Source organism: Suncus etruscus, chromosome 2 (genome assembly GCF_024139225.1).
Source record: "Suncus etruscus isolate mSunEtr1 chromosome 2, mSunEtr1.pri.cur, whole genome shotgun sequence".
NCBI lineage: Eukaryota > Metazoa > Chordata > Mammalia > Eulipotyphla > Soricidae > Suncus > Suncus etruscus.
The window spans coordinates 69,287,817-69,304,662 of record NC_064849.1 but is presented as its reverse complement, the minus strand read 5'-3'; the positions used below and the strand labels follow the sequence as shown (position 1 = coordinate 69,304,662).

At 39.4% G+C, this 16,846-nt stretch overlaps 3 protein-coding genes across 7 annotated transcripts in view; all 3 read left to right on the top strand.

The window, feature by feature from the left end:
- Positions 1-12,120, top strand: part of ANG (angiogenin) — a 22,957-nt gene extending 10,837 nt beyond the window's left edge. The window contains exons 1-2 of one of the 3 annotated variants that reach the window (XM_049768708.1): positions 998-1,032; positions 11,488-12,120. In XM_049768708.1, coding sequence (XP_049624665.1) covers positions 11,506-11,946 — 441 coding nt within the window. In that variant the 5' untranslated portion in view covers positions 998-1,032; positions 11,488-11,505 and the 3' untranslated portion in view covers positions 11,947-12,120. Of the gene's footprint in view, positions 1-997; positions 1,033-11,484 lie in introns of those variants that run through there. The other 2 variants (XM_049768707.1, XM_049768709.1) reach the window with 2 other exon arrangements.
- Positions 1-16,572, top strand: part of RNASE4 (ribonuclease A family member 4) — a 27,425-nt gene extending 10,853 nt beyond the window's left edge. Inside the window, exons 1-2 of one of the 2 annotated variants that reach the window (XM_049768701.1) lie at positions 998-1,032; positions 16,033-16,572. In XM_049768701.1, the coding sequence (XP_049624658.1) occupies positions 16,050-16,493 (444 nt within the window). In that variant the 5' untranslated portion in view covers positions 998-1,032; positions 16,033-16,049 and the 3' untranslated portion in view covers positions 16,494-16,572. Of the gene's footprint in view, positions 1-997; positions 1,033-16,032 lie in introns of those variants that run through there. The other variant, XM_049768702.1, reaches the window with a different exon arrangement.
- Positions 1-16,846, top strand: part of LOC126001437 (ribonuclease 4-like) — a 150,994-nt gene that overhangs the window by 10,844 nt on the left and 123,304 nt on the right. The window contains exon 1 of one of the 2 annotated variants that reach the window (XM_049768703.1): positions 998-1,032. The exons of the other annotated variant lie outside the window; for it this stretch is intronic. The gene's annotated coding sequence lies outside the window, so the exon portion shown is untranslated. Of the gene's footprint in view, positions 1-997; positions 1,033-16,846 lie in introns of those variants that run through there. 2 annotated transcript variants of the gene reach the window in all.

Here is a 16,846-nt window from a genome sequence, read left to right as displayed (position 1 = left end):
ATTAACACTGTTCTACATCTTATGTCAGTTTAGATGCTTGCTAGAAATCTGCTAAGCAGTTTTAGACAAAGAAAGCTAGATTTTTGGGGGCTGGAGAGATAGCTTGGAGGTAAGGTGTTCGCTTTTCATGCAGAAAGACAGTGGTTCGAATCCCTGCATCCCATATGGTCCCCAGTGCCTGCTAGGGGCGATTTCTGAGCACAGACCTAGGAATAACCCCTGAGTGCTAACGGGTGTGACCAAAAGAAAAAAAAAAAAAGAAAGCAAGCTTTCTGTCCACAAGAGACTAATCCTGAATACTAAAAACAGTATTTTGCAAGCATTTGCTAGCAGGAAGATTGACGTCAGGGTCAGAGTACTAATAGCTATTTCATAATTTTGTGAGGGCCTTTTTGGTTCTGTGAAAATTTTAGAATAGCTATTTATTGTATAGGATTCTTTCATGAAGCGAATGGGTAAATAAAAGCATCCTTCTGGGAGACCACTTCTTACTCGGTAAGATTCCTTTAAGGCAGTTTTGCCTCTAAGATTAGGAACACTTTTTAGATTCAGATCATTGCTGTGAGCTATAAAATCTAGTCGCAAAAAAAGATTCCTTTAAGGCAGTTTTGCCTCTAAGATTAGGAACACTTTTTAGATTCAGATCATTGCTGTGAGCTATAAAATCTAGTCGCAAAAGAGAAGAGAATGAAAACTGAACATAAGAGAAAGGTAGCTTTAGAACCAAAGGCCATGTTTACCAAACTTGTCCTCTCAGAGCAAATCTTTAATCCATCCAAGTGGGTTAATATTTGACTCATTCATGCTCAGGAGAAAAGTGAAAGACTCTTTTCATTTGTCCGAGAGCACAGTCCTTTGTTTTAATGTCTCTTTTATGATTGGGAACTTTTAGATCTGTTCTCTCCACCCCATTCACCTGATTACTATATAAATTGAAGGAGGACTGGCCACACATTTCAAACAGCTGGAACCCATCTCCAGGAACAAACAACTGGAACTCATCTTCAGTTGAAGGGAAACTTCCAGATTTTAGTAAGATTCTTCCTCCTGGGTATTCTGTTATTCTGTTTTTCTATATAGGTACTATTTCTAACAAGCTATCTATTCCAGACAAATATGTTCCACCCTTTAAAGCTGTTGGGTCCACACATTCACTAACTAAGAAGAGAAATCAGATTTTAAAGTTTAAAATTAAAATGGATTTCTTTGGGTATGGCTTAGATGTATAAAGGGAAATTAATGAAATGCAACTAAGTAGACATTTAAGAGGGAGTCCTAAATTGTGATAAAATCCTCAAAGATCTGGGCAAGTCATTTAATGGAATGCACCCATAACTCCCTTAGGTAGGGGAATTGTATGGAGTTTAATAAGAAACAAAACAGAAAATAGGGGTTGGGAGATAGAATATTGGAGAGAGTGCATACCTAGCATGCATTCGACTGGCCCCCAGGACCACATGTAACCCCTTGAGATGCTTGGGAAAATCTCTCCTCCAATAAATAAAAAAGAAAGAGGAAATAAGCTTTAGCTCTGTTTGTTTCTTCCTTTTGACACTATTTTCTTCAGAAAGTTTTGGATCTATTTGAAAGCAAAGTGGAACAATCTCAAGATCAAAGTAGGTCAGAGGGAAGACCTAAAGGGACATAAAGGGAGAACTATGCATTGTGTGTTATACTTTCACTTTAGGAGATAATGTCCTGAAATATATGGTAGAGTGAAACTATATTTATGAAAATTGTAACCATAAAAACTCACATAAATTGTCAAGTTACCTCTATGATACATAATGTTGTTGAATCTCTTGAACGCAAACAATTGCCTATAGAGAAAGAGAATATAATTTTTGTGAAGACTGAAGGATTGATTTGAGATAAAAGATAAAGTTGGCCAGTGACAGCTGGAACAAATTCCACTGACAAAAAAATAGTGACTGACTGTTAAATATTTGGCTGTGTGTGACTAAGGATAAGTGAGAAGCTCAGCACTCTTAGATTTACTTTTTGTGGTTTGTTTTGGTGATATATCCAGCAGTGCTCAGGGGCTATTCTGACTCTGTAATCAGGAATTTCTGGTGGTGCTTGGGGGACCTAGTAATTAAACATAGGTTGGCACATGCAAGGCAACCCTCTTAAATCCTATCCTCTGTACTACCTCACCAGCCCCTAGGTAGATTTACTTCTGTACCACAAATAATCTGTTTTTATTTTTCTTTCAATTCCACTTTACCTCTCTTTTGGGGTAAATTTAGAGTTGAATAAGGATGTTGGGAATGGAAAGAGGGGACAGATATTTGATATAGTTGTTCATGATGTATACTTGCTGGGATTTGACTTCTAGATGGCTTAGAAAGTGAAGACTACAATGATTTTTGAGAAAACATTAGCTGAGCTGTTACATCCCAAATGTAAAAATTCTTCAAATCAGAAACAAAAAATGCCTTTACTTCTTTAGCCTAGAACATATAAGCTTCCAAACTCAAATGAGCAAGTTCCTTTTTAGGAGGTGAGGCTCCTGTATTGTGTCACTCCAGTGCCTGAACTAGAGGTGATCTTTGGATCTGGTTACATGCCAAGCCTTTAGGGATGAGGCTTATCAATCAATGAGACTGGATTGCAGAGAATTCAGTGACCCATTTTTCCACATGTGAGAAATAAATACAAAATTATCTCTTCGATTACATGGACACTAGACTTTAATGCATAATCTAGGAAAATCACCTCTTTTCCTTAAAAAATTTTAAACTTAGAAAGTAAGCAGCTCTCTCATTTTATAAATGAATAAAAATTTCTCAGAGAGGAAAACTAAGTCAATCATTTAAAAAAATCAAACAGCTAGGGAGATAGTGCAGAGGTTAGGTAGCATGCAAGGCATGCCATCAACTCAGTTCTATTGTGGCATCACATGCACTCCCTCTACCATGTGTTTCCAGATATTACTCGAAAGGTCCTTGCACACCATAAGATATGACCCAATGCACTTGGGAAGCACCACATTTGTGTGTCTTTACACTGAACTGATTGTCAAATTGGGCCCTAGTTTCCCTGAACTAAAGAGAAACTCCCCATCAAAAATAAATATGGTGGGCCCGGAGAGATAGCACAGCGGTGTTTGCCTTGCAAGCAGCCGATCCAGGACCTAAGGTGGTTGGTTCGAATCCCGGTGTCCCATATGGTCCCCCGTGCCTGCCAGGAGCTATTTCTGAGCAGACAGCCAGGAGTAACCCCTGAGCACCGCAGGTGTGGCCCAAAAAACAAAAAACAAACAAACAAAAAAAATATGGTTCTACTATGAGGCAATCATTGCGATTCAAAGCACATACCCTGAATGCTGTCCTTCTATAGATATAGATTATACAGCAGTGAAAAACACACACAATAGGTAATTATTTTCCCAAGACTACAAGGATGGTGATATGGAAATAATAGCCATAAAATTTAACATCAGGTAAATAATTATTTGTGATATCCTTGTGGGCATATCCTGAGCTCTGTTACTTTTACTTTAAAATTTGAGTGTAGTGAAGTATCTTTTTTTTTAGTGAAATATCTTTAATTTTAATATCTAAAGCATAGTGTCAGGCTGAGACCCTTAACAGCCCATTTGTGAGCTGTAATGTCCTCAAAACTTGTACCACTACCTTCTGCAAAGACCCTGTCGACATCCTATCCACTGCTGCCACCTAATGATTCTTTTGAATATTGCTAACTCTAGTTCTACTTACTCTGTAGCCTTTACAAATAAAATTATTTTGTTTTATCAATGCTTTATAGTGTTATATATTATAAATTATATAGTATTATAAATTAAAGAGTATCATCTCACATCTCTGTGTGTGTATAAGCTTCACTACATCCACCACCAAAATTGTAGTGCCATTTGTTCCTCTGATCAGATTGAGTCCTACTTCCTGTTTGTACTCTGGGGTCTGGAACCTGCAAAGAGGTGTTGACCTAAGCTCTCTGTCTTTTTGTGCCTGCAAATCTATCATTTCCTTTAATAGAAGAGGGCAATATTTATCTATTGCAGAGCAGAAGACGTACTTGATTAGAAATCTATAAAACTTTGATAAGGTCTTCCAAAAGAATAGAAGGAGAAAGCAGGTAGGAGACTGAAAACCTTGACACAAATAGAAAGCTGAAAATAACAGCTGCAGCTCAGCACCTGATTAGAGTAGCAGCCATTGTCATTAATATTGACAAGCAGGGCTTGTTCTTGTTATTGGGTTGTCCCTGCCTTCTTCATTATGTATCACTTTTCAGCTCAATTCACCCCTATTTTTTCACTTGATTCTAGTTTGAATCACAGTTTATGTGATTAATTATAGTTATTAATTATAGTTTATGTGACTTTTCAGTATTGTGGAATGACTACAAAAATGTTTTGGTGCTTGAATAATTTGGATTTCTTTTTTTTAATATAATTTTAATTTTGATCATAGTGGCTTACATATTGTTGACAATAACATTTTAGGTACATATTTACATAAAATCAGGGGTGATTCCCATTACCAGATTGTCCTCCCTACACCTCTGTTTTTGTCCTACCTCCCATTTCCTCTTCCCTCACTCCCAGGGCGGCTAGAATATGTGATCCCCTCTGTATCCAACCCACTACTTAGTAGTCTTGCACCAGTTTGGTCTTGATGCCTCCCTTAGTTCCCCCTCTAACTGTAGGCAGGACTAGCTAGTTCAAGTTGCGTGGTTTTGCCTGAAAAAAAAAAGAAGATAAATAAACTGGGGTAAGAGTCTAATACCCCCAAAATGGGTGGAATCCTTCTAGAGGCTCTCATCATCGATTTGGGAGATGAAGGAGAAAAAGAAGGTGAAACACTCCACCAGTACCAAAAAAAGTGTCAAATATCCAGTGAGGACTCCAGCTATATCGATAAGCACCACAAAAAACAGATGAAAAACAAAACAAAACAAACAAAAAACAAACAAAAACAAGCAAACAAACAAAAAACAGCCATGGTCTTGAAATAAGAAACATGGCATAGCACATAACGAAAGAAAAGAAAGGAAGAGAAAAAAATAAGTATAATTGGGGACAACAATTTCAATAATCACACCCAAACAGAGAAATCGACCAAAATAGATAGGTAAATAAAAATAATAATAACAATAATAAATGAAGGTAAAAAATATATGTATATATATATATATATATATATATATATATATATATATATAAATAACCAAGGTTTTGTGCTTTTTGTATTTTTGTTTTTTCCCTCCTGCCCTGGCTCAGTAAATATTGGGGTCATTCGAAAAGGAATTCACTTGGCCTAAGAAATATGGGGTTTCTCCGTCCTTGGAGTATACTGTCATGGGATCAGCTCTAAACTTTTCTCAGGATCATTTACTCTCCCAGTGGTGTTTTTTTTGGTGTGTGGAAGACTTCTGCTCTGTCCAGGGTGATACAATCAGAGCTCTGTGTTTAGAGGTCTCAGTATCTGCACAGATCCTGAGGTGGGACTTATGATGAAGTCAGTCTTTGTGGTTCTAGAGGTTCTGTTCCCTCAGTGTCGTTTTAATCCATCTTCTGTGGTTGGTGATCTTGGTCTTTGCACTGAACCTAGGATGGCACCTAGGATAGCGTCTTACTTTGTGCTTCCAGAAGCCCCATTCCGTTACAATTGTCTCTGCCAGACCTTTGGGACTGGGGATCATGATTATTGTGCAGGTCATAGTTCAAATCCTAAACTAGGGCTTTTTTATTGGTCCCAAGATGTATACAGTCTGGTCGTGGTTCTAGCAGCCAGTCATCTGTAAATCATGATCTTGGCTTTTGGACCTACCAAAGAGTGCCAAGTCTTCTGGTTTTGTCTTGTCGTTAGCTGGTAAGGTAGGCTAATCTGCTCTAAGGTCAAGTTGTTCACATTTTCCTCGTTGTCAGGATATCATGTTAGAGCTGGCCCTTGTTGCTGACCCTGCAGTATTAAGGCTGTCCCGGATGGAGTTTGTTTCCTGCAGCTGTTGTGAAGAGCTGTGCCGTTTCTATGTCTGGGATCCAGGGTTCAAGGCTGGATGAATGGTATCTAATCACCTGAGGTCTAAGTTGATTCCACATGACATATTTTCAAGGTAGGAGATATCCCTGTATTGTAAACAACTATGAGTTCCTATCTCTAGTAGATAAGAGCTCTTTTTTTATATGTAAGATTTCCCCTTTATTTAGTGTGCCTTTGCAGGGGGAAGTGGTGCTACATTATATTGTTGGTGTATTTGGGGGTGGACAGAGGGGATAACAGAAACAGGTCACATACCCAAAAACGATTAAAAAAAAAAAGAAATAAAAATGTATGTGCTCACAAATGTATATGTAGGACAAACATTTAAAAAAAAATAAATAAATTTAAGAAAAAAAAAAGAAATAAAATGAGTTAGCGAAGTTTTTAAAGGACCAAAGTGGTGTAAAAGACTACCTTACATTTGGGGGAGAGCAGGTAAAGAGGTGGTGTATTACAGGTCTTATGCCTATGTTGTGGATTTCTTTTTTTATTTAATTTTTTATTGAGACAATGTGAATTACACGTCTTTCACAGTTGTATATTAGGCACATAGTGACAGTTAATTAGGTCCATTCCCACCACCAGTGTTGACCTTCCTCCACCATAGTTTCCAGGATTTATCCCATACTCAACCTTTAGCCACTGGGACTGCTAATATAACAGGTCCATTTTTGGGTATACCTTTTTGTAGTTTGAGTCTTTTTATTCTTTCGTAGTTGACTTTGGTTTGGGTATTTAGGTCTGACCATTTTTGATTTCCATTCAATGCTCCTGAGACCAGTTGGCTCCTGGGTTCCATCCACTTTTTTCTGTTCTCAATTTGTAGGATGACATAGAAATATGAGGCAGAACAAGATGGTTCATGTTCTATGGTTCTGTAAAAAAAAGGCGGGAGCCCCCATCTAAGAAGCTATAAATAAAATTCAAAAAAGAAAATGAGAAAAAAAGGCCGGGAGGCAGATGTGGCAAGTTGGTGTGTTTGTTTTTGTTTTGCATAAAAGCAGTAAATGTTGAGGAAATTAGAAAGGAAATTCCCTTGGCCTAAGATACAGGGTGCCTTTACCCTTGAGGCATGTTAGCTGTCAAGCCCCAAGGTCTTTCTTTATGGTCCCAGGAAAAGTTCTGCTCAGTCACTGTTGATTTAGGCAGTCTTCTGTAAATAGAGATCTTGGTTTATGCACAGATCCTAGGATTGAAGGTCTTCTGATTTTGTCTCACCTTTAGGTGGTGAGGAAGGGCAACTTGCCCTTAAATCAGGTTGTTGCTATTTCCTCGTTGTTAGGGTCGGGCCGTCACGAAAGGTAAGCTATTTTTCTCTGCCAATTTCTTATTATTTTTTAGGTATGTGGGTAGGACCTCAACAGGTGACCTAGGCCCCTCTAGTCAGAGAGTAATTGAGTTAAAAAGGTGAGAAAGGTTTTGATAAGAATTATGGGTCAAGGTAATTCTAGAGAACAGTTGTTTTCTGATGTGTTGTACTATGCCTTGCATAGTTGTGGGCTTAAAAATCATCCAGCATCAGATGGATTTCTCCAATTTGAGGTGGAGAATCAGCCTCCAGCATTAGAGAGGGAAATGCCTGTCTATGATCCTGTCCATGAGGAGGACAATAACTCAGGAGAGCTAGACTGAGGAAGAAGAAATACATCAGAATACATCAGAATGTCCTGGAGTATGTTTAGTTTGTTTGTTTGTTTTGCTCTTTGGGCCACATCCAGTGACACTCAGGGGTTACTTATTCCTGGCTATGCACTCTGAAATCGCTCCTAGCTTGGGGAATCATATGGAACACGGGGGGGGGGGGGCGGAATATAATCTCGGTCCGTCCTAGGTTAGCCGCATGCAAGGCAAATGCCCTACTGCTTGTGCCACCGGCTGGCCCCTGGAATATCTCAATAGTAACTTTTTACCCAAGACTTTCATTCTTACTTTTCCTTGCACCCTGGTTATCCGCTGCCACCCGAAATACAAAACTGCTTTTCAAGTTGCTGCTGAGGTGGCAGGTAAGAGTGGAATTTGCATTTCCTATCTTCTTTAAGAAAGGACTGAAACCAGTATAGACACCCTTGCCATTGAAACTTAACATTAGAAGAACTTGAGCAAGCAGTTAGGACTTTGGCCCCACTTATCCATATACTGTCCAACTTATTGAGTCGGTGGGTTGCCATTGTATGGCTCCTTATGAGGAGAAACTACTTCTGGCAGACCCAGAGAACCATATAGAATGCTGGGATCCTGGCTTGGCAGTGTGCAAGGTGAATGCCCTACCCCTGTGCTATTGTTCAGGCCCCAGAACCCTAGATTCTTTTGTCTTTTTAGATTCAAGGTAGTACTCACAAGGCTGTATAGCAACTTTACAGACAGTACATGTGGCTAATCCCAGTTTGATCCCCAACATCCCATTTGCACCTCTAGGAGTGATTCCTGAGTGCAGAGCCAGGGGTAACTCCTGAGCATTACCATGTATAATCCCAAACCAAAAAATAAACAAGAGAATAAAATAATAAATTAAAAATAAAATTAAGTGTATTGACTTGCACATAAGAAAAGCACAGAATAAAAAAATGAACAATCAATACTTTATTCTTTTTATGAGGTAAAATGAATTGCAACAGTGTTCATATTACTATTATATGCATGCTGTGCTTCTTAACCACTCCCACTGGGGAATACCAGTAACCCTCTTTCACTCCTTTAGAGTTTCCTCACTTGCCATTTGCAGCCTCAGTTGGCTGTTCTGTTGCATCTATGAAAAGACACTATTTTTAAACTTAGATTTCTTTTTCACTTTTGTTTGTTTTTTTGTTTTTGTTTTTTGGGCCACACCTGGCGGCGCTCAGGGGTTACTCCTGGCTGTCTGCTCAGAAATAGCTCCTGGCAGGCACGGGGGACCATATGGGACACCAGGATTTGAACCAACCACCTTTGGTCCTGAATTGGCTGCTTGCCAGGCAAACACCGCTGTGCTATCTCTCTGGGCCCTCTTTTTCTTTTCTTTTTCTTTTTTCTTTTTTTTTTTTTGTGGTTTTTGGGTCACACCCGGCAGTGCTCAGGGGTTATTCCTGGCACCAGGCTCAGAAATTGCTTCTGGCAGGCACGGGGGACCATATGGGGCACCAGGATTTGAACCGATGACCTCCTGCATGAAAGGCAAACACCTTACCTCCATGCTATCTCTCCAGCCCCGGGGGCCCTCTTTTTCACTTTTTGTTTTGGGGCACTACTTGGAAGCTATTCCTGGTTTACTCTAGAGGCTATGTAGAACCAAAATTAAACTTGGATCTCCCACAAGCAAAGCATGCACCCTAATTTGAAGGTGAAACATTTTTCCTATTGTAAAGAATTTCTCAATATATGTAATCTGTCAAGAAATAATAGTCAATTGTCAATCAAATGAGCTATTTATAATAATTTGAAAATAAAAATTATAAAAATCATGAAAAATTATTTTATTGTTGGATATGATTTATATTCGATATAATTCTGGGAAGACTATGGTGGTATTTATTTATTTTTAATTATGGGGTGACACCTGGCAGTGTATGCTCAGGGTTATTCCTGGCTATCTGTTCAAGGGTCACTTTAGCAGTGGTGTCAGGAATTGAATCCAGGTTTCCTGAACTTAAAGCATATACTACAACCTATTTATTTTTCTCTCTGGCTCAGAGGTTTTAAAAGGTTCTGAATGCTTTTAAAAATGTTAAATATATAGCCAGGCATCAGAGGTGGCAGATATTAAATGTCTTCAATTCTCAAAGCTATAAAAAGGGGGGTTGGGAAACTCCCAAGAAGTATTGAGGAGGCCTCATCAATGATTCTTGACTGGTCTAGTGGTTCAATGCTAAGACTTGAGGATATGATATTGCTCTGGCCTTGTGGTGTTGGGGATCACAAGGACTACCCTGGCAATGCTGGGCCTCCTGAGATGCTCAAGTGACTATGTGGTGTTAGAAATTGAACTTCAGAAAGACTTATACTAGGCATCTTACATAACCATTCTGTCTCCTGACCTCATAAAGTCCTCAAATTTTATAAACATTAACATATAAGGATAGGGGTTGGAGAGATAGCACATGGAGGTAAGGCCTTTGCCTTGCATGCAGAAGGACAGTGGTTTGAATCCCAGCATCCCATTTTGGTCCTCCAACCCTGCCAGGAGCAATTTTTGAGCGTAGAACCAGGAGGAACCCCTGAGCGCTGCTGGGTGTGACCCAAAATCCAAAACCGATATATATATTATATATATATATATGGATAGGTATTAATTTTTATAAGTTTTTGTGAGGACTGAAAATTACAAAATAGACTCTTAAAGAATCATAAAAGTTTTACTTTTAGTTTATTGTAATATAAACTTGTTCTATTTTTAAATAATCTGTTGTTCACTTAAAATTATGCTATATCAGAAGCTCCTTCTTTATAATCTGAATATGTGTGAGTCTGACCCACATACCTCTAGAATGAGTGAATTCTACAATTTGGGACTGATGGCTCTTAAGAGATGATGGTGGCGATCCTCCTTCCACTTTTCTTCTTATTTTGAGGAAGAGGGTTTTTTTAAAAAAAAGTCATTGCAGGGGTCAGAATACAGATAATACTTGAAATGAAGATGTAAGCCATGAATGTAGTTGGCCTTGGTTCTGTCCTAGGTGCCACATATTCCTCCAGGCATTGTTAAAAATAACCCTGGAAAATAAATAATGAACAAAAAACCCCTGGAAAATGAATAAATAAACTAAAATCCATCAAAGCAATTTACATGCTAAAATTTGATGCAAAGGCCCAAGGAATTTTGGGGGGCATCCCTTATTATTGTGTAACAATCTATATACATAGGCAGTGGAAACTAGAAAATATTTTCTGATAATTAAGAATAAGCTTGACTTTCTCTTTCTCCAGTCCTTTGTAAGAGATCACCTAGACCAGTGGTCGGCAACCTTGTTTTTCAACTGACTCAAATCTCGTCAAAACCACGAGAGCCACACAGGGCACGCACTGACGGAGGCTAGGAGCAGAGTCCTGACTCCTGGAGCGGCCGCCCGGCACACAGAAGAGCCAAATTAAAAGTGGAAGGAGCCACATGTGGCTTGCGAGCCGCAGGTTGCCGACCACTGACCTAGACCCACTTGCAAGCACTATATGGATTCTTCCATGTTTTCTTCTCTTTTTTATAAATAATACACAACAACTCCATCTTTGACAATGAATCACTTCTTGGGGAAGTAGATCTAGCTTCCTTCATATCAGGGTGAAACTGCTCTCTACGCTTGTCAGAGCTAGCTGGCTGACTGATTTGAATGTCTGATATTCTATCTTCAGCAGTCCTTTGATGAACCCTTCCCTGGGTTCCTAGTTTCCTGAAAAGTCCCTCTTTTTCACAATTCTCACTTCTGTTTCCCTGTATGTTTCAGTCCTTTTAGCCTAATTTGGAAGTGTTTTCCTGCACCCTTCCCACACTTCCTTTTGCCCTTAGCAGGAGCCTTTGTTGGAAGAGATGGTGATGGGCCTGAACCTTCTGTTACTGTTCTTCATGCTGGGGCTGGGGCCGACCCCATTGACCGTGGCTCAGGGTGACTCCAGGTACAAATACTTTTTGAACCAGCACTATGATGCCAAACCAATGGGCCGGAATGACAGATACTGTGGAAGCATGATGGAGAGACGAGACTTGACCACACCCTGCAAAGACACCAACACCTTTATTCATGGCAACAAGAATGCCATCAAGGCCATCTGTGGAGATAAGAATGGAAGGCCTTATGAGGAAACTTTAAGAATTAGCAAGTCTCCTTTTCAGATCACCACTTGCAAGCATATAGGAGGATCTCTCCGACCTCCCTGTCGGTACAGAGCCACAGCAGGGTTCCGGCACATTGTTGTTGCCTGTGAAAATGGCTTACCTGTTCACTTTGATGAGTCTTTCATTCGTTCATAACCTGCAGGCCACTGCTCCAGAACTAGCCCTGCTCTCCTTTTGCACTTCCCCACCACACCCCAGGGTGGCAGACTTTGTTTTCCAGGACCCAGCCAACAGGCTGCCTGTATCTTTTGTTTTCTGTTTATCCATGTCTACTCAATAAAAATGTCTCTGAAATTAATAAGAATCAAAGTCTTCTCATTGATTCTTGGTCTTTGATGTCTCCTCATCTTTCTACTCAGCTGCTGTCTCAGAAGTTTGAATGGAAGAGAAATGTTTTTTACCTTGTCAGACAGCAGAAAATTGAGTATCTAGTGATAGTGCAGAGGCTGAACTCACCCTATTAAGAAAGAACTGGGAAAATTTCAAAGTTCAGTCACTAAGCAGAATTTCCAAAAGGAAAAATTTATTTTGCTGCTAAGTACTAAGTCAACATTATTTTCTCCATACTAAACCTTGAGAAGCGATTATTAGGTTTCAACTCGGGAGCTCTTATCAGTATGAGAATGTCAGATGGCAGCATCAGACTAGTTAGTGTAGGTGAGTGGTTTTACCCTCTTCCATTCCCTATTAAGCTCTTGATAGAGAAGAAGCAACTCTTGGATACAATGAATATTTGACTAGTGGGATGCAAGAAACAGTAAGTAGTGAGTGTGTGTGTGTGTGTTGTGTGTGTGTGTGTGTGTGTGTGTGTGTGTGTGTGTGTGTCTTAGACTGTCTTAGGCTGGATTCTTTTCTTCATTATACAAAATTATTTGGATGACCTAAAGTTTCAAACAATGAAAATGGCAATGTTTTCTTTGATGTTGGCCTAGAGGCTCCTTCAAAAACAAATGGACAACTCTATAATCTCATATTTATTTCCAAATGCTGAGAGGTTCTGACACAGTGATCCTGCAACTAAAGAAAAGAATCAACCAACAACCATAGTTAAGACAGTACCAAAGAAATGTGTCACCAGGGTTTAGTTTCAGGCTGTTCATACAAACAAGAAAAAAGGGATACAATCCAAGTTCTCTTTTTCTTATTTTTTCAAGTCTTGTCTTTTTGGAGATTGTGCTATTTTCAATTTTTCTTTTGATTTTTTAACTTTTTCTTTTTCTATTTTTTTTTTTATTTTGGGGTCTCATCCGACAGCGCTCAGGAGTCACTCCTGGCTCTCTGCTCAGAAATCGCCCCTGGCAGGCTCGGGGGACCATATGGGATACTGGGATTTGAACCAACATCTGTCTGCATGCAAGGCCAATGCCCTACCGCTGTGCTATCCCTCCAGCCCCAATATTTTGAACTTTTTCTTATCAGTTAATTCTACACTCTTGGAACAACCCATCATTCACTATACACATTTCATTTCATTGGGTCACTAGTTCTTTCATCTCTTTCACAATTAATATGTAAATCTTTATAGTATTATATCTGGGGATTTCTCTTTTTCATTTTATTTTTTATATGTGTATATATTATAGTTTTTTCCCAAAGGATTTCATTTTAACACCATTAGATTTAATACATAAGAATGAAAAGGTGGGCCCAGAGAGATAGGACAGTGGTGTTTGCTTTGCAAGCAGCTGGTCCAGGACCTAAGGTGGTTGGTTCAAATCCCGGTGTCCCATATGGTCCCCCGTGCCTGCCAGGGGCTATTTCTGAGCAGACAGCCAGGTGTAACCCCTGAGCACCGCCGGGTATGGCCCCCCCAAAAACAAAAACAAAACAAAACAAAAGAAAAGGTTAGGGCTGGAGAGATAGCATGAAGGTAAGGCATTTGCCTTGCACACAGAAGGATGGTGGTTCTAATCCCGGCATCCCAGATGGTCCCCCGAGACTGCCAGGAGCGATTTCTGAGTGTAAAGCCAGGAGTGGCCCCTGAATGCTGCCAAATGTGACCCAAAACCAAAAAAAAAAATAATGTAAAGGTTAAACTTAGGTTTTACCTTCATGGTTTCCAGATATAAGGAATAAAAACTAGTTAACCAAAACTTCTTGTTTTGGGGCTTTACCTGTGTCTGTGTTCAGGACTTTTCCTGGCTCTGCACTCAGGCATCATTCCTGGTGGAGCTTTGGGAACAATAAAGAGTATCAGATCAAACCCAGGCTAAATGCGTGCAAGGCAAGTACCTTACTCACTATATTATCTCTTCAGCTTCTCAATTTTCTTTAACATGTCTTGAGTCTTTCTGAACATTTGTGAATACGTTTCCAGGGATCCAAATATTCCCGAAGCTCACACAACTAGAGAATTATCTCAATACAGATAACTCCAATTTCATTAAGATGTCACTTCTACCATCTCTTATCCTTACAATAAAAGCCATATATTCTGGCTGAATACCACTCAGTTTCTGTCCCGATTCACTGGATTAGCAATAATAACCTCTCTCTAAAAGAGAAAGGCTCTTTACATATATATATATATATATATGTGAATATATATATGTATGTATAAATATGTGTGTGTTAGTCAACATTTTTATTTTTTATTTATTTATAATTTTTAGAGAACAATGACTTATTTTTTAATTTTGTATAATATGTAGGTACATCCATATGCAATTCATTGAAAATTTTTTATTTTTATTTTGGTTATTGTGATTTACAAGTTTATAATACTGTCAATAAACTTTCATAAAAGAAACCTTCCAACATCACACCCCCTACCTACAGTGTCCATTTCCTTCCACCATTAATTTTAGGATTCCTCCTCATTCACTCCCCACCTGCCTCAACAACCCCATTTTCTTCTTCCCACCCATCCTCTCTCACTGCTAAGGTTCTTAGATTCTGTTACTTTTGGCCTTTGTTATCTCCCAGCTATGCTTCTTTATATCCCATAGATTAAAAAAGATTATTCTGTGTCTCTGTCCCTCTCACCTGGCTGACTTCATGTAACATGTTTTTTTCCAGTTCCATCCACTGTAGCAGCAAATTGCATAATTTTGTTATTTTCTATAGCTAAGTAGTATTCTTTTGTCTGTACCATAGTTTCTTTATCTAATTATCTGTTCTTGGAAACTTGGGTTGTTACTTTTTTTTTGTTTTTGTTTTTGGAGCCACACCCGTGTGATGCTCAGGGGTTACTCCTGGCTAAGCACTCAGAAATCTCGGGATCATATGGGACGCCGGGGGATCAAATCGAGGTCCTTCCTTGGCTAGCGCTTGTAAGGCAGACACCTTACCTCTAGTGCCACCTCACCAGCCCCGGAAACTTGGATTGTTTACAGAATTTAGTTATCATAAATGAACTGCAGTGAATATAGGAACACAACTGTTTTCTGATTCGATTTTTTGGATCTTTGACATAGATATCATAAGCAGAATTGCTCACTTCTCAGTTCTAAGAAAACTCTACTCTTAGTTATTTGATGAGTGGGCTTAATATTTTCTAAAATGGTTGAACCATGGAGATGGAGAGATTATTCAGTGGGTAAGGCACTTGCCTTGCACATGGCTGACTCAGGTTTCATTTCTGTCACCTCATGTGGTCCCCAAATCCCTGCCATAGTGATTTATGAGTGCACATCCAGAAGTAAGTCCAGAGCACTGTCAGGTACAGCTAAAAACAAACCCAGAAAGATTGATCTATTCGACATTCCCATCAGCAGTAGATGAGGATTCAAAAGGTTCTTTCATTCTGAAAAGACGATTGGCAAACTCATTCTTTAATTTATTTATTTTAATATTATTAATTTTTTATTGAGGCCATTGTGGATTACAAATCTCTCATAGTTGTATTTCAGGTGTGTAGTGACAGTGAATGAGTGTCATTCCCACTACCATTGGAAGTGAGAGTGGTGAGCCAAAAAATGGAGAGATGGAATATGTAAAAAGGGAAAATGAAGCAGAGGAGATAGAACAGAGATTGAGAGCTTGCCATTAATGCAGGTAACTTGGGTTTGTGTCCCAGCACTACAAAAAGTCCCCTTGAGCACAAAGCTAGGAGCAGATCTTGAGCACAGCTGGATGTAAATACACCCCGTCTCTCCAAAAAAAATAGTGAAAAAATTGCAATTCAGTAAAGCAGATAAAATATCAGTTTGACATTCTCAGCACCTCTCTATAGTGTTTAATTCTTAGCTTTCTTTCTCCTGTTCTTTGTTTTCTCTTTAGTCACCCACAAGGAAGTGATGGCTTTCCAGAAGAACCATTCACTACTTCTATTCTTGTTCCTGACCCTGCTGGGCCTAGGACTGATACAACCCTCAGATGGCCAGTCTTACATGTACCAACGATTCCTGAGGCAACATATGGACCCTGAAGGAACAGGTGGCAGTGATGGATACTGCAACTTGATGATGCAAAGACGGAGGATGACTTCTCCTCGATGCAAGCCTGTCAACACCTTCATTCATGAAAGCATCTGGGATATAAACCGTATTTGCAGCAGTCCCAATATCCAGTGTAAAAATGGCAATATGAACTGTCATGAGGGTATAGTGAGGGTGACAGACTGCAGGGAGTCAGGGGCATCCAGGTCCCCAAACTGCAGATATCGGGCAAGAACTAGTACCAGACGTGTTATCATTGCCTGTGATGGTTACCCAAGTATGCCTGTGCACTTTGACCGATAGATAACTCTTCACAGGAATTATGTCCAGTAATGACCTTAAATGTGTTTCCTAAAAAGAAACGAGTATTGCATTTGAACTATTTTGGACTCTGTGTCTCTTCTTATTTTTTATACTTTTTCTCAGTATAATACTTTCTGTTGGTCTGGAGAGATAGCACAGCGGTAGGGCGTTTGCCTTGCAAGCAGCCCACCTAAGACCAATTGTGGTTCGAATCCCTGTATCTCATATGGTCCCCTGTGCCTGCCAGGAGCGATTTCTGAGTGTAGAGCCAGGAATAACCCTTGAGTGCTGCCGGGTGTGACCCAAAAACCAAAGGAAAAAAAATCCATAAAAAAAATACATTCTGTTAAATA